Genomic DNA, 27,541 nt, shown 5'->3' on the forward strand with positions numbered 1-27,541 from the left:
ACTTGTCTATGATACAAAGCGTAGGGTCCTTTGCCTTTGGACTGTTCCACGTCTACAGCTCGTCGACATTTTATCATCAAAAAGCTGGAAGGGGTGGGAGGGAGGGAGATGAAATGGGCATGTCGTATGACCCTTTCATGGACAAATTTGGTATTTCTCAAAACATTTCATCCAAACAAAATGAAAACATTCAATGTGATCTGAATCAAAATGAAAAATTGTAGGGTCTTCCCCCATTCTTCTCCTTCCCTGCCCCCCCGCCCGCTCTTTTCCAAGGGGAAAAAAGGAGAAAAAGAGAAGAAAACAAAACCCCAACCTCCAAAATTCTTTCATTTCCTTTGGACGAAAAGGTCCAAGTTTCTACGGAAAAACTCAGACATTTTTTTCCCCCTCATCTTTTTCAAAAAATGTTCACAGAAAACACTATTTTTGGCCAGCCCTCGCTCTGCCAAGCAAGCTCTGAAACAGTCACTTTTTCAGCTTTGAGGCCTGCTGCTAGTAGAAGCCTAGGCAGATGAGAGTTTGATTCCTGTCCAGTGTGAAAGTGTGTTGGGGTGGAAAGGGGGTTAAAGTTGTATTGGTCACATGACTGGTGATCACATGATACGCGGTAAGCGGAGATAAAGTCAGCTTCTTTGAGCTTCTGATTGATTTTTACTTTGTATCTCCCACGTTGTTCTCTTTTTTAAATGCATGGCATGGGGTTTATATGAGATCAAAATCTAAATAGATAAAGATACTAGGATCATTTATACCTAGTATGATCCATTAATTTTCTCCCCTACCTGTACTTATCACCTGAAATCCTAGGGAGATCCCATCTTAAATACAACACAATTCTATTCACCATATTCATTTTAATGTCAACCGTATTTTGTTGTGCGAGTATTTCATGCAAGTGCATGAGAGAGACCCAGTTAAACCGATGTCACTGACCTCACTCTCTCTAGCCCTGCCCACATCTGCAAGGAGGTAAAGCTTAGCTCCTGATGGCAAGAAAGTAATTTTCGAAACAAGCTGCAGAACCGGTTGCTGCGTCTTAATCAGAATTATTATTTTTTTAAAAAAGGATATAAACAACTCTTCCTCCCAAAACCTGGTTAGGCAAGAATGTTCTGGGTGTGGGCTGCCTTGTATAATTAATCGCACAGCTGTGGCTTCTGATCCCTTTGTAACATCTCCCTCTCTCTGGCTCTACCCAGCATAGTTCTGGTGTTCTCCACCTCCCAGCAGCTCAAGGTGTGTCATTTAGGCAGAGGCTTTCCTGCATTCCTCCTCCATTCCTTGCTGACTCAACCACCAGCAAGGTTGCCTGCTCTACAGAGAAGAGCAGTTGGACAGAAGATCTACCCCCTGCCAAGAGGGCTGAGAAAGGAGCAAAGAACAGAAAGGTCAAATCATTCCTCTGCAAAATGGAAACAGGGTGTGCCGCAAGGACAAATGGCGTGGCTGGGAACCAAGAAAATATGACTTGTCCGTCCCCCTCTAAGAAAGAGGGAGAGGAGCTGAAGAAGTCCACCAGTCCCAGTGGGGGTGAGAAGGAAGGTGCCAAAAGCACCGGCAGTCCTTCTCTGGAGACGGGGAAACTGAAGAGCTCCATCTACTCGGGGACTGACTGGAAGAGGCCGATCATCCAGTTTGTGGAGTCAGACGAGAAGAAGTCATCCTACTTCAGCATGGATTCAGGGGACGGGAAGAAGCTATCATACCCTGGGGTGCAGCTTGGGGATGTGAGTCGGCCCCCCATCTCCTTTGTAGACAAAGGGGACTTGAGGAAACCGCTCTTCATGGCAGAGTCGAAAAAGACCTTCTTCTCCAGCGAAGGAGAGGGTAGGAGGTCATTGTACTCAGGCGGGCAGATAGGGGATTTGAAGAAGCCCTCCTTCCCTCCGGTGGAGACAGGGGACCTGAAGAGACCTAGCTACAACATGGCCAACAGAGTGCCCGGGTCGAGACCCCGCGTGAAGCTAGAGGAGGTCCTGTGCGACTCCTGCATCGATAACAAGCAGAAGGCGGTGAAGTCCTGCCTGGTGTGCCAGGCTTCCTTTTGCGAGCTGCACCTCAAGCCCCATCTGGAGGGGGCTGCTTTCCGGGATCACCAGCTGCTGGACCCAATCAAGGACTTTGAAGCCAGGAAGTGCCCGGTGCATGGCAAGACCATGGAGCTGTTCTGCCAGACAGACCAGATGTGCATCTGTTACCTCTGCATGTTCCAGGAGCACAAGAACCACACCACAGTGACGGTGGAGGTTGAGAAATCGGGGAAAGAGGTAACGCTCTCCACTGCCTGTTCCCATCATTCTTTCCACTCATCTAAATAGTGGACAGCTCCCGCTCTGTTCCCACCTGCAATTCCCCCCACCCTACAGAATGTCTAGGTATAATGTTACTTACTCTGGGGAGGCGGAGCATTTGCAGCGGCCTTGAACGGACATGGCCGGTGCACTGGATGACATTAGTAAGGCACTGATATGGTCTAACAGACTGATCTTGGGGAAATGGGTGTCAGGCAACCTGGGTTCTAGTCCCTGCTGTGCCCCGTAGCTCACCGTGTGTCCTTGAGCAAATGATTTAGGACCCAATTTTTTAAGAGCAACCTCAAATTTTGAATGCCTCAGTTTTTCAGTACACAAACCTAGGCAGGTAGGGCCTAGTTTGGGTTCAAGGTGTCTCCAGTTGGGGACCCAAAGTTGGTGACCCTAAAAAAAAAAAAATCAGTGGCCACTTTTGAAAAGGTTGGTCTAAACCTCTCTGAGGTTGTTCCCCCCCCCAAGGAGATGACAATAATGCCAGCCCGCCCTTTGTTGGGACAAAAGCTGCATAGTAAATGCAAAGTGTTGTTATCACTGAGCTGTTCACTTGTACAGAAGCTTGCAGGACTGGAATCCTATTTGAGAGGGAGTCTGCAAAAGAGTGTAGTAGCCTCACTATTAAGTAAGGGCTAAAGAAAGACCTTCCCACCTTTGTTCAGTCTGTTTGCTGAGTGGATGTGGTATAGTTACTACAGGGGTGTGGGATTGAGGTCAGGGCCCCATTGTGCTAGGTGCTGTATGGGCTAGTCCTTGCCCAGAGACCTTCCAATCGAAATAGATATGACAGAAAAAGGCTGATTATCCCCATTTTACACATGGGGACTTGAGACACCGAGATCAAGTGACTTGCCCAAGGTCACACATGATATCTGTGGCAGTGTCAGGAAATGAACCCAGATCTCATTCCTGCGTCTTAAGCGCAAACCTATCCTTTCTTTGAGGATTGGGAAGCCACTCAGATACCATGGTGAACAGGAAAATACAAATGCCAAAATGGACAGAGGCTGAGAACTCTTCAGTGACACTAAATACAGAGAACTGGTTTAACTCTTCTTAAGGCCGAGCAGAAGGAAACGGCCTACCCTTTTCAGTTAAGTGCATGCAAGAGGGATTTCCCGGGAATCTAGAATGATCAGATATGTTAATGGTGAAGAAGGGCAGCAGGGAAGTCTGTCTAATCTCCATCCTCTCCTACACAGTTTGCAGTCTTGCTTGCAACATTGTCCTCATCTAGCTGCTTTTTAAAACCAGCCTAAATGATGGTTTGCTCATATCTCAGCAACTCTCTATATAAAGAAATCCCATCTAAATCCCTGAAGGTCTTTCTCAGTCTGCAGGTTAATTTCATGCCTCGTTGTTACATTTGATGCCTTGTAGCATCTGCATTGCCTCTGTTCCCTTTAACATCATATCTAATCTCAGGGAGGTCCCCGCTTAATCTCTGCTCTCTGGCCATCATGTTCTCTCTAGCTCTTTTGATTAACTCAGGTCTCCAAGCGGCCCTGCATCCTTGCGGTTGCTCGATGGACTTAGACCATCCTGATTGTAAGCAAGTGACCATAACTGGGCAGGCAGAAAGATAGCCTCTCCCCTCCCCCAGGACTTAAGTGATGTCATTTGATTTCTCATATCTGTCTTTGTCCATTTATTTGGCTCTCATTAGTACCACGGCTGAGTCCTGGGGAACTCAAGCAGGACTTCAAATACATCCCTGAACTGTGTTGTTTCCACTGCTGCTAAGCCTACAGGATTCAGGGGTTTATCAATATGAATCACACACATGCACAAGGATTTTCTAGACTACAGGTTTTGGCCATGTTGTAACTTGAATTAATTGGAAATCAATTAGTTTAACTGTAGTTGCTCATTTGTTTCTGGTGCTGGTTAATTCACTCTAGGCTGAACCATAATGAGGAAGGAACAGGGGAGAGTATCTACATTAGCATTTATAATTGCTTGTGAGTGGTGGAAGCTAATTAGCTTGAATTAAAAGGCCACCACAAACTGGAGTCCAGAATCCTCCCACATACAATCAGGTCCTTCTGCTGCTCATCATCTGACAACAAGGGAAATCTGTAGGGATGCTTCTTCCTTGGAATCCATTGAGATTTATCCCAAATACATGGGACTCCTGCAGCAACGTTATTTTCCTTTCCTGTTACACTTGATCCTATTGATTGCTTTGAATGCCTGAGAACACGGTAAGACGCACCAACCTGTCACATACCAAACTGTGTTCTCCTTATCGTAGGTACTTAGACAACTCCCTGACCATAGGGTCTGAACACCTCACAATCTTTTTAATACATTTATCCTCACACCGCCCCTGCGAGGTAGGGCAATGTTATTATCCCCATTTTACAGATAGGAAACTGCGGCAGACAGACAGACTAAGTGACTTGCCCAAAAATCACACAGGCAAGTCTGAGGTGGAGCAGGGAATTGAATGCTAGTCTCCTGGATAGCAGTCCACCCCACCAAACCATCCTGCCTCTCCCTGTCTTTCCCTCTGCTACACTGCAGAGTATGCACTTAAATCCTCCCCAAGGCATCCTTCCTGGTTAGTTTCCTGCTACAGATTTAAACAAACAGTAACATCCTCAGGGCCAGGCTGTTTAAAAAGCAACAAATCATAAAGCTAAGATAGCAGTACAAAATGTTGGCAAATGGTGGCTGCTGATAGCAAATGCACACACACAAAACTGATTCGCCAAGAGATTTCTGCAGCACAGATGACACCCGGCATTTTAAAAAGAGACACTCAGCTCACAACCAATTTTGCAGGCCTGTTTTCAAACGAGGAAGTATCAGAAATACCCAACAACCACCGATCTGTAAATAACACTGCATTACCGTCCATCCCAAGCCTTAATATTCTGCATGTCAGATCACATCTAGTGGAGAGTGCTTTGATATTTTTTTTCTTTTCCCTTTAAGGAAAAGTTTACATTGTACAGCAGGTTTAATGAAGTGGTTGAGAACTGACATTCAAGTGACTGGAACTGGGCGTTGCTCATTTCAACAAAGTGGCTTTAAATGGAGCGAACAAGGCTTTGAAGTTGACTGTTCATTCCAATGGTCTGGGGTGCTTCCACTCAGTGCCGTTTCTGTATTGTTACAGGCTGTCGGCTACAGAGCAAACAGTCACTGAGATACACAATGGAGGAGCTTTTTTCCCTCCCCCATTGATGTAAGGTGAGGTTTTGGTTTGGCTTGTCTATGAGACCTTGTGTACAGTGGAGTTTTCAGCCACTGGAGAAGTTTTGCTGCTATCATAGATGTGATCCTAATACAGACAGTCTATTCGAGGGCAGCACATCTTGCACCGGTGTAGTTATTGACAACTTGAAGGCTGGGTAAACTGCACTGCTGCAAATCAACCCTTAGAGCAACTTTGCTTCTTCACTAAGATTTTGTATTGGTGCAGTTACAGTCCCAGAGGAGCCAGAGCCAAATCCACCAATGTAGATGAGGCCTGGAGTAACCTGAGCTGGGGTTCTCCAACCTTTGCCTTCCTCAGACCATTATGGGAGGGAAAGCTTGACCCAATCCCCCCACTGTTTGGTTCTGAAACTATTGGAAAAAGTTGCGCAGTCTGAGAGCAAAGCCAATAGATCTGGACCTTGGGGAAGCCTCCCAGCACGGGGGAATTTTTCTTAAGTAGCGTGGAGCTGGCACAAAGTCTCTACGATACCCTAAAAATCCCTCCTGTAAGGCAGTTCCTAGGCATAGGTGTGGGGGTGTCTGGAGCATCCCTGTGCTCTGGCTATTCCCAGCTGCCAAAATAGCCCCTCTGGGCCACAAGCAGCTGAGTGGAATTTAGGCCAGCCCTGAGGCTGCTTTAATCTGTGCTGGATGCTAAACCAGCCTCCCAGGTAGCCCCAGAACCAAGGCAGCAAAGAGGCACCTTTGCCCAAACCCTCTGGTTGCGTGCTTGGACGTGCTCAGACCCATAACTGGGTTCGAAAAAGAATTGGATGAGCTCATGGAGAATAGGTTCATCAATGGCATTAGCCAAGGTGGCGAGGGACTCAACCCTGTGCTCTGGGTGTTCCTACACCTCTGATTGCCAGAAGCTGGGACTGGGCGACAGGAGATGGATCACTCAATAAATTGTCCTGTTCTGTTCATTCCCTCTGAAGCACCTGTCATCAGCCACTGTCGGAAGACAGGAAACTGGGCTAGACGGACAATTGTCTGACCCAGTCTGGCCGTTCTGATGTTCTTACCCACTAATGAATTGGGACCTTTGTTTTCAGATCTTTTAATTCTCTTGTCACTAGTTATGCTGTATTCAAATTTCCTTCTCTTTCCCTTCTACCTCCCAGCTTATTTTTAGATTATTTTTCCTGTTCTTTTCTGTGAACAGTTTTTTCATCTTCCATCCTTTTTATAAATTACCTCGCCACAGAGTACCCTAATTTGCTTCAGTTACCCCCCCTCCCAATCCACTTGATTTAATCTGCATCTTCCTTGCCTTTTGCTGGTGTCTTCATAAGCTTTCCCATCTTCCCTTGGCCCTGGTGCCATATCTGGTGTGGATAACTACAATATTTAGATTCTGGCTACCTAAATTGCCTCTGATTTACACCAAAAATGGCGTTCTTGCTCTAAATCATAGAGAAGTGTTTCCTGTTAAAACAGCTGCCTCATTCCACTCCAGAGGCAGCTGCATTTCAGTGCTGGAGGCAGGGATAATGATAACGTATACAGTGAGCTAGTAATAATTGGGGAAATCCTGTTGGGATCCATTTTCATAAAAAGTACCATCAAAATTCAGGATCATCATCACCGCCATCCATCCATCAGCTTCAATTCTCCGGACAGTGCTTTCTATCCAGCCCCCCTCCCTTCAGAAAGAGATGATCCATTCCAAAGAAAGCCCCAATGCCCTGCAGACCTAAACCCCTCCGCACCGGCACTTGCTTTCCAGCCATACGACGAAGAGCTTGTTCCTGAAAATGATACCAGTAACCCTTACGAGAAAACCACCTTCATAGTCCAACTCTTTCCTTGACTAACCATTCAGTGCTACCAGAAGGTAACCCCACAGACCTGGTTGTCTGTGAAAACCCTTGCCGTTCAGTTTCATTTCTGAATTTGGGCTGGCTATTAGAGAATAATGGGGGCTTGGAGCCAAAGGGTTCGCATCCCATGGCGTCCCACCTCTGCACCAATGGTTGACTATGCCCTGTATATGACATTGCACAGCATGAGGGAGAGAAAGAAAGCCTTCAGGAAGGCTGCTACGTGGTCAGGGACTGTTCCAGCATACGCTGCTCCAGGTAACCTATTCCCTAAACACAAATAAAGGAAGTAAGTCTCATCCCTTCACCTTCCTGGTCTGAGGTCCAGCAAAATCTCCTCTATCTTAGATATATCAATAGCCCCCCCCATTGTCATAATATCTTTTCCTGAGGCCAATCCACCTTTCCTCTTCCACTCATTGTATGTTAGCTGGAGCTGGTCGGTGAACAAGCCCCAGACGCATCCTTTCCCAGCCACTCAACCTGCTTATGTCTGCTTTCCACTCTCTGTACACCTGGAACTCTGGGATATGGCTCTATGTGGGTAGTCACAGTCCAACAGCCCAAAGGGGCCTCCCCAGGCCTAGGAACTGTAAAATGGCTTGGGGGGCCCCTTTTAGAGGATCACAGATACCAACATGCAAAGACTGTTCTGAGCGAGATTTCGCGGGAGAAACAGGGATGCAACTTTTAACTTCACTGAGCTATATTGGAGTGGCTGGATTTTTTTTTTTTTTTTTTGATGGAGCAATAGGAAAAAACCTGGCAAATTAGGTTTTCCCTGATAAATAGGGGCTTATTAAAGAGGGACAGTTTGAATCAATGGGTCTCAAAAGCTGCTGCCGTTTGCTCAAGCTGGCACTCTGATACCACGGTGATGGGCACAAGTGTAAGAACCTCGTAGACAGATTTCCTTGGCTTGAGCTTGGTTGGGCTTGTTTGGCTGACTTTCTGCTGTGTGCATTATTTATGTTGTGCAGCTAATCTCTTAAGTCACATGGTACTCTTTCCGCTACCCGACTGGATGACAAACCTTTAGACCCTCCTTACACTACAGCGATAATTAAGATAGGGAACCTAGTTACATTGTGGTTGAAATTGCTAGAAGACCTACTTCTGTTAGCCACGGTTGTAGCAGTTCAATTGCCTCCGTGTGGCCCAAGTACCCCATAAACAGGGACAGAGTGGGTTACACACATAGTGAGTGACCCCAGCTGCCAGTGGAGCCAGCGAGAGTTAAAGGTACTTTGCATCTTTGAAACTAGCTTTAGCTTAGGTACGGGGATACGGCACAACTGAATCATATTGTAAGCAAACCAGCATTATATCCCGATTCCCTGATTGGTTACAGTTATAGTGTAAACCCAGAAGCGGAAGACCTTGAAATAGTCACGCAAGTTCTCCTGACGCAATTCACTGTGCTGTGCAAAGATGATAGCCACCCATCTTGGCTGATCCCAGGGATCTCCAGAGCTAAAGATCTGAATCGCTACAACCTGAGCTAGGCTCTAGAGGTGGGAACTAGCCCATCCTCACCCTTTGAAGGCAGAATGCGGAGGGAAACACAGCAAACACTGATAGATGGGTTACACAACCCGTAATTGCATAGGTATTCGGGCTCTCGCTCTTTACATGAACATCCTCATCGACAAATAAATCAGTTGTACAAATGTTTGTGGGAAGCCAATAAAAAGGGGTCATGAAGGTATCAAAGCAAAGTTGCTGATTTAGACCAAGCAAATGTTCCCAGTCACTCCCCCACCTCGCCTTTTTTTTTTTTTGCTGCCTTCACCCAGCTCTAGCAGAACATTAAAACCCTAGACTCAGAGCACATTAATCCACAGTCCTGTCTAAACAGAATTCCTGCCGGGGGCGTCATCCCCTGGTTGCAACACTAATCAAACGTCATTCCATAATTACATGAAAACTGCTACTGCTGCACAAACACGCCCTGGGTTGGGCCCTTCATTTCATACCCCGCTGAATTTTGAAACAAGCCTCTTTGCCCTCCAGCTAATGACTCCAGCATGATTAAAAGCCGTACCATTTGCAATCCCACCCTTCCTGAGCAGGAGACTCTGCTGCTTCCTTTGCTTAGGGAGCCACATCTCTTGACCCAACTGAAGACAGCGGGATCTTTTCCAGCTGCCAGTGTATGATATCCATTGAAGTGGTGCCAGGAGCCCGTAGCTCCCAGCCATTATGGTTCAGGGCCAAATGCATAAGTAAAAGCAGAAATTCTCTTTGAAGTAGGCCATACGCCGCTCGATTTCACAGGTCTCCCCCTCTCCTCCCTCCCACAGGCCGAGCTCTCGCTGCAGAAGGAGCAGCTGCAGCTGAAGATCATAGAGGTAGAAGATGAAGTGGATAAGTGGCAAAAGGAGAAGGATCGCATCAAGGTGAGGACGGGACGTTCTCTTTGGCTTTTCCCAATTGCCCCCTTTCCCCTTCTCACCCACATACTTTCCCCTGTTTTTCACACTTTCCTGCCCCTCTCGCCTCCCCGCTTTTCCCGTGCTCTGATTCTTCCGTTCACATTCTCACATCACACTCATTTCTCCCTCCCTCCACTCCTCTCTTATCACTTGATCAACCACACTCATTCTAAGTCTGGGAGAATGGTGTCCGCTGCAATTCTCACATGACACACCCTGCAGGAGACCAAGAACGCACAAGATGGACTTGCTAGATGACTATCCTTGTTACCTTCTTGCCTGGGGTTACTGGTGCTCTCTCTCCATCCAGCTATCCAGCAAGCATCACCGAAGGCTAGTCTACACACAAAGGTTGGGTTGGCTCAACTATACTGGCATAGTTAAAATGATTCAGCCCCCGCAATACGGATCAAGTTATACCCGAAAGGTGCCTTATACCGATACAGCTTATTTCTGTATGGGAAAGGGAATAAGCTATACTGGTATAGGCACCTTTATACTGGTATATCTACATCCATAGGAGAGGACCAATGTAAATATCGGTCAACATGATTCACACCCTACCTGGACACCAGGCCCAACCAAGTATGTACAGTCAACAAGAAATCCTGCCTTCTCTCAGTCCTTCCACAATTGTATCTTGGTTTTCTTTCTTCCTTTAATATTATTTTGGGAAGCCAAGCTAGAAAGCTTAGGCCTGAACATGGGACTATCCTTGGTCATTCTGGGACACAATTTCAAAAGGGCCAAAGGACCAATCCTCAAAGGTATTTAGGTACTTCCATTGGTTTCAATAGGAATTAGGCACCAAAATACTATTGAGGACCTGGGCCTAAGTGACTTAGGAGCCCAGGTCCTATTTTCAAGCGTCACTTCAGAACCTAGGACTCTCTTGAAAGTCCAAGGGACACAGGCTTGTCTACACTAGAAATGTTTGCTACTGTCACTACACTGGTATAGTTAACATGGCAGAAACCCGCTGAGTGTGGACATATTCACGCCAGTACAAAAGTGCTTATATGGATGCATCTTAGTGTAGTGGATATAAGCTCTTTCAGTATAACTGCATACAGACTAGAAGTAATACTGCTTTAGCCGTGCTGGTAGAACACGACCCTAGCAAACAGAGTTGTACCAGTGTAACTTTTCTAGTGTGGCCAGACCTTCGGGTAGGAGCTCTGCTCCCATGGGCTGGCTGTTGAGAATGCTCTGCCACCCTCCAAGCCTCAGTCCCAAGGGTTTCACTCTAGTAAGTGACTCCTTTTAAGTGACAATGATGAATCTTTATTTTGCAGTAGCGCCCAGAAACCCCATCCAGGGCCCCATTGTGCTGGGTGCTGCACAAACACAGGCAGGGTCCCTAGCCCAGAGAACTTCCCGTCTAAGAAGTCTCCATGCTACACTTCTCCAGACACAGCCTAGGATTTCAGCCTCTCCAGCTTGCGTTTTGATAGGCTAAGGGATCTGCATGCACAAATGCTGCCTAATGGGAGGAAGGGGCCTGGCCATGCGTGGAATAGCTGGAGGTGCTGGGGAGGGGTGTCTGCCTCCGACATCATGCTGTTCTTCCTATCCTGAATATACGTTGCGGTTGTGTTGGATTGCGGGAGTCCCCGGTCTGAGTGCCTCATGCCACGTGCCTTCTATATCCCCCCACTAGAACTTCACCACCAATGAGAAAGCCACAGTGGATCAGCATTACAAAGAGCTGGTCCGCGACCTGGAGAAGCAGCGGGATGAGGTGAAGGCTGCCCTGGAGCAGAGGGAACAGACCGCGGTGGAGAACATAAAAGAAATCGTGGAGGAGCTAGAAGAGAGGGCAAAGCTGCTGCAGGAGGACAAGGAGACCAGGGAGCAGATACATCAGATCAGCGACTCGGTGCTCTTCCTGCAGGTAAATCGAGGCTGCGTCTTTCCTCCACTCCTGTCTCTACTAAGAAAGGGATATCTCTGATGGGCAGATGGTCCACAGGCATAACAGAACGGGGTCAATATACACCAGCTGGCAATCTTGCTGTGAAATGTTAGAGTCTGTTTTTTTGGAGACGTCCCCTTGACATAAGCAGGAATCAACTAACTGAGCAGGATATCCAAGGCTTTCACCCGATCAGAGGGCGTTCACATGATACTGCATTGCCTAGGAGCGATGCACAATCTTAGCGGATTGATCCCGATACCTCTCCTGAAACCTAACATCCCCCAGCCTCCTCAGAGCCCTAATCTCCATTGTATTTAACCACTTCTGAATCTCTCCTTAGCCTCCCCTGCATCCTAGCCTCTCGGTACTTTAACCTCCACACCTTCCGGTTGGCAGGAATTTGGCGCAATGATGAGGAACTATATCGCCCCGCCATCTCTCCCGACTTACAGCGTCTTGCTGGACGGGGACACCATGAGCCCGTCAATGGGGCTCCTCCGGGATGATCTGCTGAACGTCTGCATGAGACATGTGGAGAAGATCTGCAAGGCAGACCTCAGCCGGAACTTCATAGAGAGGAATCACATGGAGAATGGTAGTGTTTCCCCAAGCTGCTCCTCCCTCCCTTTTTCTGCTTTCTATTCATATCCAGAGTCAACCCCATCTCCAAGTCACAGCATTTCCCTGTAAAAAAACTTCAACTTTTTTTTTCCCATTGAAATTTTCCAGCCAGCCAGGCCCATTCCCCAAACTCCAGCAAAGGAGGGAACACAAAGTCAGTGATGAGGTCAGAGCTCAAAGGTCAACAGACGTAAGCTTCCGAGTCACTTCTGAAGTTTCATAAGTCTAAATTCTAAGGCCAGAAGGGACACTGTGATCATCTAGTCTGCCCTCCTGCGTAACACAGAATGGGACTTCGCCATCTGTGACTTAGGCCTTGCAACACTGCTTGTAGCAATGCTTAAATACCTTTACACATCTCAGGCACTTTAGAAAATTTTACCAATAGTTTAATGGATACTGCTTAGAATCTGGCTAATAAGTCCAAGGGTGTTCAAACTGCTGGGAAAAGTTATTTAAGGTAATCCAAAAAACTCTTCACAGCCATCATATCTGCAAACCATAGTTATACTTGAAAGAAGGAAGAGTTTGTATCTAGTGACTGCAAGGAAATAACTCTACAATTACTTATTGGCCTTAATTAACAGACTCCCCGAGTCAACCTAGCAAGCTCACCTGCAACCCATTTGATCTTTCATTGTTAAAAACTTCACTGGGAGAAATAATATATTAGTAGAGTGAAACCTGTTTAATATCAGTCTCCAAAGAGACTCCGCTTGTTGTTATAACAGGTGCCTGCTTAATAGTCTTGCAAAGAGGCAGAACCTTCAAACAGCATCCTGAGAGTTTTAATACGGCAGAAATAAATCACAGCAAATAAACCACAACTCTGTTTGCTAACGTAAGAGTCAAACCAATGCAACTAACAAACTAAACATCGGGTGAAATTCACCTCTTTGCAGAGAGCTAGCAGAAGGCTCATACACCACTCAAGGCCTCACAACCAGGCTGAAGTCAGATGTAAGCGGCACGTAAGCCTTGTGTTGGCTCTTTGCACAGGGTCAATTTTGCGCATTTAGAACTAAGCCTGACCCAACACCTCTCATCCAAACCAGTTCCAGAACTCGGAGCTGTGTGCAATCTAGGGCAACTTTTTGCATGTGTTTTTATTATGGGCCACAGTAAAACCCCTTGATCTGAAAATCCTCACATAATGGGGTGTTTGCAATTCTACATCCAGGTCTGAATTTCAGTTGCTTGCGCCCACATCTATGCACCCAAGAGAAAACATCCCTAATCTTTAAGTGGTTTCCATTTCTGGCCAGTGCAGCAGGTCACTCAAAGGGAAATGCCCAAACCCCAAAGTTGTGATGTGGATGTTTTAAACAAGGGGTTTAGTAGGGGGCCTCTTTCTAATTGACTGCAATGCATTTGACTCAGTTGTTCAGGTCTCTGGGTAGCGGAACCCCCCTAGGTAAGTGGTTGACTACTATAGGGAGAGTTAAACTGGAAGCGATAGGAAATCTCACAAGGACGGAGACTGTGCCAGGTGCTTGTGGATAGCAGGTGGACATAAATATAGGTTGGGTTGTAAAATGTCAGCTTCTATAAAGTGTTGCTCCTTCTTGATCAGTGGGATTTCTGTATGGGGACTCATTAATTCAACGCAGACGGTACATTTCTCATGTGCAGTTAGATCCAAGCAACAAACTTAATTCTTTTCTGGCAAAAGGTGCCAGATTGACAGCTCAGGAGAACCAAGTCCTTTATTTACCCAGGTTCAGCAGCCAGCTGAGTCTCTTAACTCCTCACCCTGTCAATACTCCTTGATCCAAACGTCTAAGATCCTCACCCAACCAATATGATCAGAGGCCTCCGCCTCTAGAGATGGGGCTGGAATTCAGTTTCCATGGCCCCAGCAGATTTTGACTCCCCTCTTCAGAGCATGCCAGCTATCCGGGGAAAGGGCCAGGGCCTTAGAAGCCACTGAAGAGGGGAGTCAAAAACTTTAGGGCAACTCCCTCGTAGGCCCCTCTCCTTTTTCTCAGGCATTTTGCTTGCGGGTGGAGCGGATGTCTCTCCTATTCCAAGACTCGGGATACTCAGCAGATGGGGACATTGTGACTAGATAAGCTGATCCAACTCATCCCCAAGTAGGCTCCCCTGTGATCATGGTGGACACGCTGAGTGAGAGCCACACACACCTGACTCAGGGGAAGTCTTCCTGTTGGCATCCAAGAACTTTCAAATCAGACCCTTTGTTTGTAACTGGATAGGAGTGTCTCTGGAGAACATTTGATGGGCATGTCCCAATGAACCCCCAAACTAACATGTAATGCCCTGGATGCCTGCTAGAGGATAACAACCAGTAGCGGCCCAGTTTGAGATTTTGACCTACCAGTGAAAGGATTTGACTCCATTCCCCTGAGCAATCAGGTTCTCTCGTCTGTCCAATCAGTGTAAGGCCAAGGAGAATTGTGCAAAAGTGTCAACTAGCGAGGAGGCACTTGCTGTCCATCCCTCAGCTCTTTGGGAATCATCCACGAAGCTGCTAGTAGGGAACTTTCTCATTTTGTCACACCGAGCCCCAGGCTTCTTGTCACACATTCATGGGGACCTCTAGCGCTGGTTCATCGAGTGGTTGAGTCCCACCTTTCAGTCCTCTGCCTCTTCTATGAGGAACTGCTGCTTCCCAAAACATTGGTTACTCTATCTTCTCACTAGTGATCTTGGGAGCACAGCCTGTGTGGGAAGGGGACAGAGGCAGATGGAGGGGGAGGCTGCTACGCAGTCAGAGAGGCCCGGATATAGCAAACGAGCGCATTGTCTAAGATCCCATTTTCACCAACAAACTCTTCTGCCGAGAGCCTTGGTGCATTAATGAGGCCAACTCTGAACAGAGGGGCAGGAGGAAAGAAGAGGGAGTGGCAGAGAAGAGGGAAAGAGAACAGGGAGGAAAGGCTAATGTAAATTCTGCCCACGACAGGTTTTTATTAGAAAACTTCTCCAGCAGGATCCGGTTGAGACAGCGGCTCCAATCCTGAGCCTAATGGGGTTAATGGGAGTTTTGCCACTAACTTCAAAAGGGATGAGATTGCCTCAGTGACCCTGGAGTCAAATCCACTTAGATACCTTTGTTCTGTACAGCCACCCTCACTTCACCCCATCCCAAGGAGCCCTAGACAGGAACTGCACAACTAAGGAAGTCTGTTTTCAAAGGATCCATCTTGCAAGGGCAAAATGGTTTCTCCTTAAAGGTCTGAGGAAGGCCAAAGGGGAACGGCCCTGGCCTATGCTGCCCCATCCCACCCACCCCTCGCCTCTGCTGCTTCCAGTCCTACCTCCTGCTGACCCAGACTTTGCTCTGCTCCTCCAGGTGATCACCGCTACATGCTCAATAACTACGAGTGGAATCAGCCTGACAACGTGAAGAGATTCTCCATGTACCTGAGTCCAAAAGGTACCGTGACTGACCCTTCTCCCTCAAGCTCTCTGTCCGTCCATGTCCGGGCTGCCTCTAAACAAAGCAGGGCAGACAAGACTCAGAGATGCAACGTATGGCTTGTCATTTGCTTCCTCTGACCACTTACTTTTCACATCACCATCCTGGAATCGGGCATATTCAGCCCCTTCATACTGTTCATGCCAAGTCTGAATCTGGCCCCATGTTTTCTGTCTAGTCTAAAAACACAGACATTTTTGCACTCTCTGAAACAGGGCAACAGACAAGGTGCTGCCCAGGGTAACCGGCTTTGAGTGCAAAGCCCGGAGGAGCACTGAAGGGCTCAGGGCTTGTCTCCCTCAGACGAAGGTGTGCTCTGACCTTGCCTTAGCCAACATGAGGTAAAACCCTAGTGAAGACGGGGCAGTTTAAGTTAGCAGATTGAGCTCTTTACCTCGACCTGCTAACATGTATGAAAGCTCAGGAGTCTTGGGATCTACTCCCAGCTCTGCCAAGGGATTGCTGGGAAACATGGGGCATATCATAGCTCCACTCGCTGGCTAGATTGAGCCTCTTGTATCTTTTGCTATATGGAGAACTGCACCGAATACCCTTGGTCACAACGTTATCCATCCCCTGCATTAGTAGGTGGACATATTACAATGTAATAGACATTATGCACCGCAGGAGCGGCGCCAGGGTTTTTGGTGCCCTAGGCAGGGGTCTTTCCGCGCTCCCGGTTATTGGCGGCAATTCTGCGGCGGGGGGTGTGTGTGTGTGTGTGTCCTGCCGCGCTCCCAGTTTTTGGGGCACTTCGGCAGCGGGTCCCAGAGCGAGTGAAGGACCCGCCGCAGAATTGCCGCCGAAGACCTGGAGCTCGGAAGGACCCCCCGCCACATTGCCGCTGAGGGCGGCAAAATGCCGCCCCCCCCAAATCCAGGCAGTCGCCTAAATGGAAGCGCCGGCCCTGATGCACCAGATTCGACAAACGCTACAGGGAGCAGTGTTTACTACTCAGGGCTGTCCCATTGAAGTCAATGGGACATTCACTTTAATAAACCAGATGGGATTCACAGGTTAGTAGTGCACAGAGCTGGCTGAATGCTGCAGAGCCATGGTTGGAATTCAGGCCAATGCCCTCAGCCACCCCTTATTGGTTTGTTATTTGCATGTACACACTGTAGGAGAAGCAGCTGCTGCCCTAACAGCGCCCCGATTGGCATGAGAACAGGGGATTATTCCCTAACAAGGCTACTCCTTAGTTGGTATTTGCTCTCAATCATTTGCTATTTCTGTTTTAATCAGCCAATGAGGGAGCAAAATCAAGACCATGTCATTTAGGCAATAACAAATAGCACAGAGTCAGAAAGTGAATAGTTCCCAAAAGACACGGGGGTTTGAAAACGGTTTGTCCAAAGATCTCAGCAAAGAGCTACACGTAGTAAAGCCGTTTGCAGACAGCAAGATTGATTCGTAAAGGATTCACAAAACAGGAAAGGGGGCTGGATCCCAAACAACTATTCCTAATAATAAATAACTTCACAGCAAGTTATCAAACCTGTACATTCCTTCGATACCCATCTCAGTGCATCTCTCCCTGCATTTGAACGGACACCCCCTCTTGATGCAGTGCTGGGGCCTTGCACTCCCCTCAATTAGTTTTCAGAGGGAGGTTTTTACCAATAGGGGTTTTGTGACTGGGCACCACGGGGAACCCCTTAGCACTTGCTAAATACAGGGACAGTCTTCTGCTTCAGAGCCCTCTAGCACAGTAGTTCTCAAACGTTTGTACTGGTGAGCCCTTTCACATAGCAAGCCTCTGAGTGTGACCCCCCCTTATAAATTCAAAACACTTTTAAATATATTTAACACCATTATAAATACTGGAGGCAAAGCGGGGCGTGGGGTGGAGGCTGACAGCTCGCGACCCCCCATGTAATAACCTCACGACCCTGAGGGGACCTGACCCCTAGTTTGAGAACCCCTGCTCTAGCAGCAGTAACTAACTCAAAAATCCTCACAACGATCCCTGTGGCATGGGTGTTATTCTCCATGTGGGGAAACCAAGCAAGGTGAAATGACTTGCCCAAGGTCACACAGCAAAGTCAGTGTCAGCACTAGAATTAGAAGTCAGGAGTTCCTGCTGTTCCACACACACCACTCTCTAAAGCAACTGATTTAGTGCATGTGCAGATTAGCAGTGAGAGGTCTATCTAGAGGATGTACTACAAGGAAACAAGCGTGCAGTGCTTAATCTGATGGCCCCACAGTACCATATACAATGACAGGCTGCGGTACCAGCTAGTGCAAAGTAATCCTAGTGGACACTAGAGAGTGATGTGGTCAAAGGTCATTGGAGTCGGATTCATTTGCAAATCAGTCATTTGTGGCCATCTCAACCCCTCATCTAGCAAGGGGCAGCTCGCTCTCTGTTTAAACCACCTGCCCACAACTGAAAAGTTGGAACAGGGAGATTACTTGTCCCTAGGGTGACCAGACAGCAAGTGTGAAAAATCAGGACAGGAGGTGGGGGGGTAATAGGAGCCTATATAAGAAAAAGACCCAAAAACAAGGACTGTCCCTATAAAATCGGGACATCTGGTCACTCTACTTGTCCCTGTATCTGGTGAGCTTTGCAAGGGAGCGGTGCAGATGCTACGGTGTGTGAAAGGAACATGAATGGAAGTGCTAAAATGAGAGCAGCCCACAGGGTGGCAGCAGACGCACTTCGGAGATCTGGCTCCTTTCCTCTTTGCATATGGCCTCGGTGCCTGGTAGCTTGGAAGATAGGTATGCAGCGGAGATCCACACCTCTGCAGCAAGTGCTGGGGAAACCCTGAAGCACAAGTCTATGGTGGTGGAGGTGAAGTGAGAGTGAGTGAGTGAGCAAGAAACTTTTCCCTATTACGCGTGTCTCATGTTCGGAGTCCCAGCCTCTCCCTGCAGGTATCTCTGCAAGATAATCACGCTGAAAAATCATGAGTGGGCAGCTTAATGTAACTAATGATGGCTTTTTGTTACATTGAGGGAGCTTTGTTCACACCGTTCAGAAAGAGGGAGAGAGACACCGCCCTTCCTCTCCCACCCAGGGCATTGTGAAAAGAACAGATGGACAATTCTTCTGCGGCTTGGCTTACTTTAACCTCACCTATACCGTGCTGGTTCTGATTCTAAGTCTGTCAGGAGGACTGTGAGTGGAGCAACACCAGGGCACAGGCCTAGGTGTGGGTTATCAGGAGCTGATTGCTGAACTGGATTCTCTTGTCTTGCAGCCAATTTCAACAACCGAGCGTGGGAATATTCCTCCTTCCAAAATGCAGAGGAGACACTTGGCATTGGTAACTCTGCTTTCTCAATGAAAGGTATTCCTACCGCCTGTGCCAGGGCTTCTCGCCATTTTCCACCTAGTCCACCTCCTTTGCTTCTCCAGCCTTGCCATTTTAGCCACCCTGACACTTTGGGGCAGCCCTAGCTCATATTTGTACCTTTTCTATTTGGTTTATATCATCATCATCTACATTACAATCAGGTTCAGGGTCCCATTGTGCTAAACATAGTTAGGGAGAGTCCCTGCCCCTTATAATCTAAATAGAGACAAAGGGAAGTAGGAAATATTGTTATTCCCATTTTACAGATAGGGAACCAAGGCATAAAGAGATTAAGTGACTTGACCAAAGTCATGCAGGCACTCTGTGGCAGACACAGGAACAGACTGCAGATCTCCTGAGTCTCAGGCCTGTGGCTTACCTACAGGACCACGCTTCTCCTCTCATCTCTCTTTTGTGTAGATTGAAAGCTTGGGGCACGGACTATGTTTGTACAGCACCTAGCACAATTGGGCCCTGTTCTTGGTTGGTCCCTTGGCACTACCAGACTAAACACTCGCCCTTCCCCTTAGGTCTCTCTTCATTTCTCTGCTCATACTCTTAACATTCTCTCATAGGCCTTCCTGCACAACCCGCACGGCTAGTAGGATTGTCTCCTTTTTACCACATGCTCTGCCATGAGACTTCCCCTCAGCAGGAAGGGCCTGATCCAAAGCTCTAGTGAGGACTCTCGATGACTTCACTGAGCATTGCCCAGGGTCCCAAAGGCTGATGGTGAAAGAGCTTTGGTAGACTTGGAGTCTGCCTAATGATTCTAGTTTGTGGCACACTGGTTTACTAGGGCCTGGTGCCGGCACCATGCATACTGCATCACACATGCGCCGTGGTTTCTCGGAAGAAAGATTCTTCCCTCCCTATGCAGAACATTGACACCATACGAACACCCTGCAAACATCAACCTTCTCTCACTTGGCCTGGCCACCTAATACCTACTCCCGCATTTGCAGCCCTGGCCTTCCCTTCCTCCGTTGGGTCCTGCTGAGGTTTTCAAAGTCCCCCAAAAAGGTTGGGATGTCAGATCCCTAGGCAGCTTTTTAAAACCCAGACCACCACCTCCTCCTCTCTCGTTTCTGGTCGTTAAGAATCCGTTAAAACTAAACGAGATAGCTGTTGGGTAATTATCAGTCCTTTGTTTGCATTCCCAGGGATCTAAGTTCCCTCCGCCCAGCAGGTGCCAGGCCATTGTACAGGTTGATGATTACACAGACAAGGACTTTTACCCCTGGAAGGCAACCTCTCGAAGTAACACAAGCTCTTCTCTTTTCCAGTGGGCAATGGAACTAAGATGCCATATCAGTTCCCCCAGATGGGGCAAAGTTCACCTGGTGACTTCAGCAAACAGTCCGACGGCAGCCTCTTCACTAAGACTGGTACAGGGCTTCAGGGATTTAGCAGCTTTATACTTCCCTCTATCGGTTCCTTCCACCCCACCGTTCAGGGGTCAGTCAGTAGTGACTGACCTGAGGGGGGTGTTTAATCCCATTCTCTGCTGCTCCCCCTGTGAAAGGCAGCCTGGAATATGGCACACATGGCCCCCTGAACACTCATTCTGGCTTGGTTATGGGCGTAGCTTAATGCAATGCAGGATTTTGCTCAACTTTGGGGTTGTCAGATCTAATGAACAGTTTGGAGTGATTTGTTGGGGGTCATGGAGAGAATGGAAAGCAAAAGTTATTTGGGCAGTGGTGGGGGGGGAAGGATTCTGGTGAATGACATTCATTGACCCCTCCTTGTAATATCCTAATGGAGACACCTTTACTAACTTAATAATGTGGGAGGCAGTGTGGCCTAGTAGATAGAGCACTGGATTGGGACCCAAGGGACCTGGGTTCTAATTCCTGGCCTGCTGGGTGACCTTGAGCAAATCACTTTCCTGCTCTGTGCCTCAGTTTCCCCATCTGTAAAATGGGGATACAGATTTACTTTGAGATCTCCTGATGAAAAGTGTTATCCCCATCAGTTAAAACAGAGGAACATGCACTTTCAGGATGAAATCTTAGCCTCAGACTTCACTGAACCCAGGATTTCATCCTCTCCTCCTCACTGGCTACTGCCAAGAGTTGCGATTGCATCAATTCCTGCTAAACAGGGTCAGGCCTGGCCAATATAAAAGCTATGGGTTAGGGTTGCTGGAATGCCATCCTTCAGCTAAGCTGTAAATCCAAGGTCTTGATTTTTTGCAGAAATTAGAGATCCCCAAGAGTTAGAGCAATTAGCCTGGTATCTTGGCCTAACTTTAATTTGGCTAATGACATTCTGCTTCCATAAATTCCCCTGACTGGATAGTTTATTTTTTCACTCCTTTTCCCTGAACTGTTGAATGGTGGTGCCACTGTTCTAATAGATGCTGCAATCCACCCCAGAAGTGGCAGCATTTCGGTCATAGACTATAGGATTCCTAACTATGTGTATTTTTCTAATTCTGCAATCTGCGATGGTGCTTGCAGGAAGGGGTGTTACACAGACCAGATCATAACCCCATCACTGCTCCTAACTAGCTATTTTGTATTGTCGCAGCTTACCCTGCCATAGTGAGACACCAAGCTACAAAGGTGCAGCCACAGACATGGAAATCCTCCAAGCAGTCCATGCTGGTAAGTAATAAGACCTGGACTTGTGCACTCATGGGGCTCCAGCAAGAGAAGGAACTGCTATGGGAGCACCGAGGACGTTGGGAGTCATAAGGGGTGTTTTGGATCTGGAGAAGGTCCAGCAACTAAGCTTCACCGGTGATAGTATTTCTTATTTTTCATAGTCAACTCTGTGTCATGGAGAGATGGGCAGAGTTGCATGGTTCAGACCAGATTCCAAACCTGCCCATGGCTCAGAAACGTTTGGATGCAGGGTTTTGGTTCAAACCCATTTCAAATCTTAATTTTGGGGCTTTAAATGGTAATTTGCTCCAGTCTAGACCTTGCCACAGTTGCTTAGACCAGGGGTTCTCAAACTGGGAGTCGGGACCCCTCAGGGGGTCACGAGATTATCACGAGCTGTCAGCCTCCACCCCAAACCCTGCTTTGTCTCCAGCATTTATAATGGTGTTAAATATATTTTAAAAAGTGTTTTTAATTTATAAGGGGGGGTCACACGCAGAGGCTTGCTATGTGAAAGGGGTCACCAGTACGAACGTTTGAGAACCACTGGCTTAGACTCTGCAATATTACTGTTCACTGCATGGGGGTCACTTATTATAAGTGTGGTCTGTGGTGCCTAGAAAACACATAATGTGGAGTCTGCACACCACAGACCATAGCGTAAGACTACCTCACATACTGATCACAGAGTCTTGAAGGCTGATGCGCTGTATCACTGATTAAGGATCAGTCTTTATGAAAAGTTGGCCCAATTCATTGCTACTTTGTACCCTATGTAATCATTTATACCACTCCAAAGTGGTCATAAAACACTCCTAGATCCATGTGGTCGTGTTTTGTACCAGTTTCCCACTGGTCTAAACAAATGCCAGTATTACCAACCCCATGTGTTCAAATCTCAAAAGTCAGGCCATCCAAAACTCAAGAGATTTTAAAAATAGTACATTTTGGAGGCTGGTTCTTTTTACTTGCCTTCTACTTTTTAAGCCTTTATATTTCATGTTTTCAAGATTTCCTTGCAACCATGATGGGTAGAGGCTTACTTTTCTTTAAAAAAACCCCAAAAGCAGAGATTCTTAGTTAATTGCCTGACTCCAGGAGCTGGGGCTTCACAAAAACCACCAAATACCTCAACTCACAGGAATCAGAAACACTGGACTACAGAAGGTGCAAGGCCCTTTTATTTAATTCCTAAATAAAAACCATACTGGATTAACAAGCAAAACAAGTGATCACATAAAAACCTACTTGAACCTATCTCTCCTGGTTCCCTTATCTCCCTTAGCACCGAAATATCTTAGCATCTTGCAAGATCAAAATTAAATGCATGAAAAGGTCTTTCTCCCCCTCCCAAAAGAAAGTTTATCTTTTAATGATTATTATGCATTTGTAAGAACATGCCATTGCCTTAGAAATGAGAAAGGGAAAAAATACCAGGAGTTAAGAGCACTTACCAGTTAGAAGAGAAGAATGCAGCAACCACTTGCAAAATGGCTGCTTTAGGGTGACAGCTGTTTGGCTCTGCCAAATTTAAAGGACTAGACCCAGAAAGGCATGCTGGGAATAATATTCCCATAAGAGATATCCCTGCAGTAGGGGAGGTTAGGAGAGACCCAGAAGTTGTTGCTATAGCACATTATTATAATGGGGGAAGCAAGGCTAGAGAAGTGGGTTTCCAGTTCCATCTGACAGTGATGAGATTGAGGGTAGAGCTACTATCTACTAGGAGTGAGCCCCACAATGGGCATGGACCTGTTGTGACAGTCCAGTTCCATTAACACAAATCACACCCTTACTAGTGCCCTGTTATTAATCCAACAGTCTGGGTCGATTCCCCCCTGTAAACACTGGGCTCTCTTTCTCGTGCATATAGTAGTTGGGATTATTTTATTTTTATAGCTTATATTCACCAGATAGACCTGAACCAAACAATCCAGATGATATATATGAGCACTAAAAAGTTGCAAAATAGATACATGTGCTCTGGACTGCAGTGGCTCTGTAGGAGCTGTTACAGTCTATTGGGCCAATAATCTGGCTTTTAAAATAGCCTTAAATATGTATTTAAGTAATCCACCTTCTAAAAGGCCTGTAAATATTAATTCACACGACGGACTGCAATGTTCTAGGAGGCCAGAACTGCCGGTCCACAGAGAGTTATTTAAAGGGGAGCTTTTCTTCTTTCTTTAATTACGCTGGAAATTGGAGCTGTAAAGCAAATGGAATTCACGCACAAGAGGGCATTGAACAGCAGGTATTAGAAGTGTGGGCTGAACAGCAGGACTGGATGGACATGTTACGTCCATCCATCCATCTCATGCTCAGCATTGCACGGTCTATGCGATGTTAATTGGTATGATTAATAGAGAGAAGCCCAAACCAGTCCTTTTAGATATCTACCCAACCATTCCCAAGCTCCGATCTGGATCTAGGTCAGTATATCATGATGAAGCAAAACCAAGGCTGCCTTTGCTTTTACCCCACTGTGCCTGTGCTAAGCAGAGATATCTATGTCATGAAAAGGCTGATTCGCTCATTTACCCTTGTGCTGGCTTATCGCCTAGTCATGGCTACACTAGTTTTGACACTTTGGTACTCCTTAGAACTCTGGCCGGATCAGCACATTTTTGGAGTGGATCTCACAGGGCCCAGCAACATTGCTGGGAGCAGAGGCATTTGGGTAGTTTCCATAAGCAATGCACTGCATTCAAGGAGGTAATTAAGAGGACCTGTTGAGCTGGTGCAGCTACGCACAGCAGAGAAGTCATGGTAGATTTTACCAATACAGGTGGTTCTGAGTTGAAGATCTTGTCTGAGATGTTGCAACCAACTAGCACAACTAACCCATAACGTGGCTGTTGTGTTTTACAAGAGCTGCAAGCTCCCTCATTCCAGCCAATGTTGTTTTTTGCAACACACCCTTCCCAGGGATAAACATGGCCAGATCATCCGGGCGGTAACAGCAGGATGACAAGGTTAGATGCTGATGGGAAGTGGCACAACTGAAAGCAGCAATGAATAGAGTGGGGGGACGTTTGTAACATAGATGCTCAAGTTCAGCTTTGTTCCTGCCCTTTTGTCATTCATGAAGATTTGCACAAACTGGGTTTTGTTTACATGGACTTTTGAGGGCTGGGCTGTTTTTCACACAGAAACCTATATTCACATGTGGACTTGAGGACAGACAACAGCACTGGTTATTTAACAATGGTTATTCCTTACAGTCACGTTTAAGGGTTTTGTGTCATCCAGCCAGAGAGCAGAAAAACACCATGCAGCTTAACTGATCCATCACACACAGTGCATAGGTCAATGTTTGTGAACATCCTATAGATTCAAATTTTAGTTCTGAACAATGAGTAGCTACGTACAAATATCAAAGGGTGAAATTCAGCCCTGCCCAGAGGGCTGGCAGCAGACACATGCACCCCCTAAGTCCTATTTTGAGGGCTCACGTGGGATTTAATTAATGCAGATACTTGGTGTAGACCCTCTGCCTCAGAACAAAACTCACCCAAAGTCTGTGTGCAGCTGGAGAATAAGGGCTACGTTTGCAATGAATAAGTCAAGTGGCTCCAGTTTCTGAACAGGGGGAATGGGCGGTGTCGCTCTGCTAAAAGAACAGCTGGAACTGTTAATAATATATAACCGTTTGAGTGGAAGGGGTATGCGGGAGGGTTAATTAGATGGCGGAGGCAGGGCAAATTGAGTGTAGATCAAGGACAGACTGCAAGCTACAGTCCTGCTCTTAATTCACATGCCCAAAATTCTCCATTGCAGTCACACCACCGCCCCTTTTACGTCAACAAAGGCAACGGATTCACTTCAAATGAGGCACCTTGAATCCCGCTGTCCATGGGAAAAGCCAGATGTGCCGGGAGTGGAGAACCAACCAAGAATTTTCACATATGAACCTGCTACTATATTAAACTTCCTGCTCTAATCTCTGGAGGGGCTGGATAGGGTGGTCGGCGCTAGAGGAAATGAGGACTTTTCCCAACTCATAATCGGTCCCAGGACCGTTTTATATTTCCCTTGAAAGCTCTGCAGCCCCGGAGAACTGTAACAAGCCCAACCCGTGTAGATTTCTTATTCCCTGTCTCGCCACACCCTCCTCTACCTGCAGAGAGATTGCTCTACTTCTCCTAGGTGCTTTGGGGAAGGTGGGGTCTTGGATATGGTATGCACTGAGCCCTTCCCCTCCATAATATCATACCATGTGCTTCCTGCTTTCCCAACCACATAGTCATCATTGAATGAATTTGTAGAGCTGGTGAAAGGTGCCAAGTTGGAGTCTGAAGTCCTCTTTAAATCTACAAGGCAGGGTCATCCTGGGAACTGGCAGGCCAAGCTTTCTCCATGCTCCTCCATCCACCTGCCTCAAACCTAATCTGCAGACATTCCCCTCTCCCCCAGTGGGAAGGGCCACTCAATCCTTGGCCTCTCTATGGAGACACTCTTGGGCTTCCCCTTGACAATGTCCAGTGTTTACCACATGGTGGACACGACCTCTGCACCAAGGACAGCTCTGAGTCCCACCCACTCATTTCACAGTGGCCACCAAAGATGCATCAGACTGTAACCGCTTCCAGTCACTCCTCCCCTGGGCTGGCTGCCAATCGATGGCAAAAAGGCTCTACATCCCATTAACGGGCCCCCCCCAGCCACCGCTTCAAATTAAAAAAGAAAAGGAAAATCCATCCCACTAATGGAAGATTGATTAGATGTCGTAGGTGGGCTCCCCCCCTCTTCCCGCAAACAAAATTAGCTTATATATTTTGGTTCCATTATTTTTTTCTGGATCAGGAATTATTTTTGTTGTTGCTCATGGTAATATTTCAGGGTTGGTTTTTTTTCTGACTGTGTTCTGGACAGAGCGGTCGCATGACTGTTGCCAGCCAGAAAGCAGGGCAGAGGCAATTGGCGTTCCAATGATCCAACTTAGCTTTTCCCTCTGGGCAACAGGGAGAGGTCATTGTAACTATGCAAAATCTCCAAGAGCATCAGCGCTTGCTGCTGTTGGCTGCGGAGCACCCTCAGCTCCCCATAACTTCCATGGGAACTAAAGGCACATTGCAGGATCAAGGCCTGGCTCTCTGACAATGATAAGTTGCTGGAGAAGCGAGTGTTTGCAGCTACTTTGCGTGACTTGTTCAGTTCAAGCCTTCCTCAGGTTCACAGCCAGCCCACCCCTTCTCCTCACCCGTGCCCGCTCGCACACGCAGGCAGCACCTGGTTGAACGAGGTCACACCTATTGCTTGCTGAAAATTACTTTGTAGTTAATCCCCATGGCAAAGCTATGTGCTGTTTTTTAATCTGACTCTGCAGACAAAACTTCTTTTATATCCATGTTTTAAATGAAAGGACGGGGCTGGGGAAGGAAAAGGGGGCTGGGGTTGGGTGGGAGTGGGGTTGGGCTTGTGTATCTGTTTGCTTTGAAAAAAAGCTAGAGTAGTGTGTGTGCATGTGTGTGATATTAAAATAAACTACTGCCCATGCTGCTGTTTTAAGTCAGGAGTGCGTGGGGGGCGGGGGGAGATACAGGTCCCAAAGTCCCGGACCCACGGACCTAGGGAAACAGCGCACAGTAATATGTTTAGCAAGCAACAAGACAAACCACAGGGGAAAGGGGCAGTGATGCATTGTCTAGATACCAAGGATGGGGTAATTTAGGAAGAGGATTTCCCTGGCTTCTCCTCCAAATACAACAGCGGTTGATTTTTTTACAAAAAATGTCCCTGGTCTGGGCTCTTGGAAGGCACGCTGATTGTTTTCGTCTGATAAATGCTCCCACTTCCTTCATGCATATTTGTTAGGAGACAGGAATGATCCCCAGAACCCCAGATCTAAACAACCCACAAACTT

The 27,541-nt window shown here is 47.1% G+C and overlaps 1 protein-coding gene across 2 annotated transcripts; it reads left to right on the forward strand.

The window, feature by feature from the left end:
• The first annotated feature begins 988 nt into the window (after window positions 1–988).
• Window positions 989–27,170, forward strand: TRIM29 (tripartite motif containing 29). 2 transcript variants are annotated; one of them, XM_024102226.3, is made up of 9 exons: window positions 989–2,270; window positions 9,643–9,738; window positions 11,435–11,668; window positions 12,089–12,287; window positions 15,630–15,713; window positions 18,968–19,057; window positions 20,350–20,451; window positions 21,599–21,675; window positions 25,456–27,170. In XM_024102226.3, exons 1-9 carry the CDS (start codon window positions 1,413–1,415, stop codon window positions 25,516–25,518), a joined length of 1,803 nt encoding a protein of 600 aa, XP_023957994.2. In that variant the 5' UTR covers window positions 989–1,412; the 3' UTR covers window positions 25,519–27,170. The 2 variants fall into 2 exon arrangements, with proteins under 2 accessions (XP_023957994.2, XP_023957995.2); XM_024102227.3 differs by lacking the exon at window positions 20,350–20,451 and having other exon boundaries at window positions 1,146–2,270.
• The last annotated feature ends 371 nt before the right edge of the window (window positions 27,171–27,541 follow it).

Source organism: Chrysemys picta, chromosome 16 (assembly GCF_011386835.1).
Source record: "Chrysemys picta bellii isolate R12L10 chromosome 16, ASM1138683v2, whole genome shotgun sequence".
In the NCBI taxonomy this organism is placed as follows: domain Eukaryota; kingdom Metazoa; phylum Chordata; order Testudines; family Emydidae; genus Chrysemys; species Chrysemys picta.

Excerpts from the sequence above, each read along its gene's own strand:
- TRIM29 (XM_024102226.3), top strand. The coding sequence starts at position 1,413 with ATGGAAACAGGGTGTGCCGCAAGGACAAATGGCGTGGCTGGGAACCAA. Across the intron at positions 9,739-11,434 it reads AGGAGAAGGATCGCATCAAG|AACTTCACCACCAATGAGAA; the intron begins GTGAGGACGGGA and ends TCCCCCCACTAG. Across the intron at positions 11,669-12,088 it reads ACTCGGTGCTCTTCCTGCAG|GAATTTGGCGCAATGATGAG; the intron begins GTAAATCGAGGC and ends TCCGGTTGGCAG.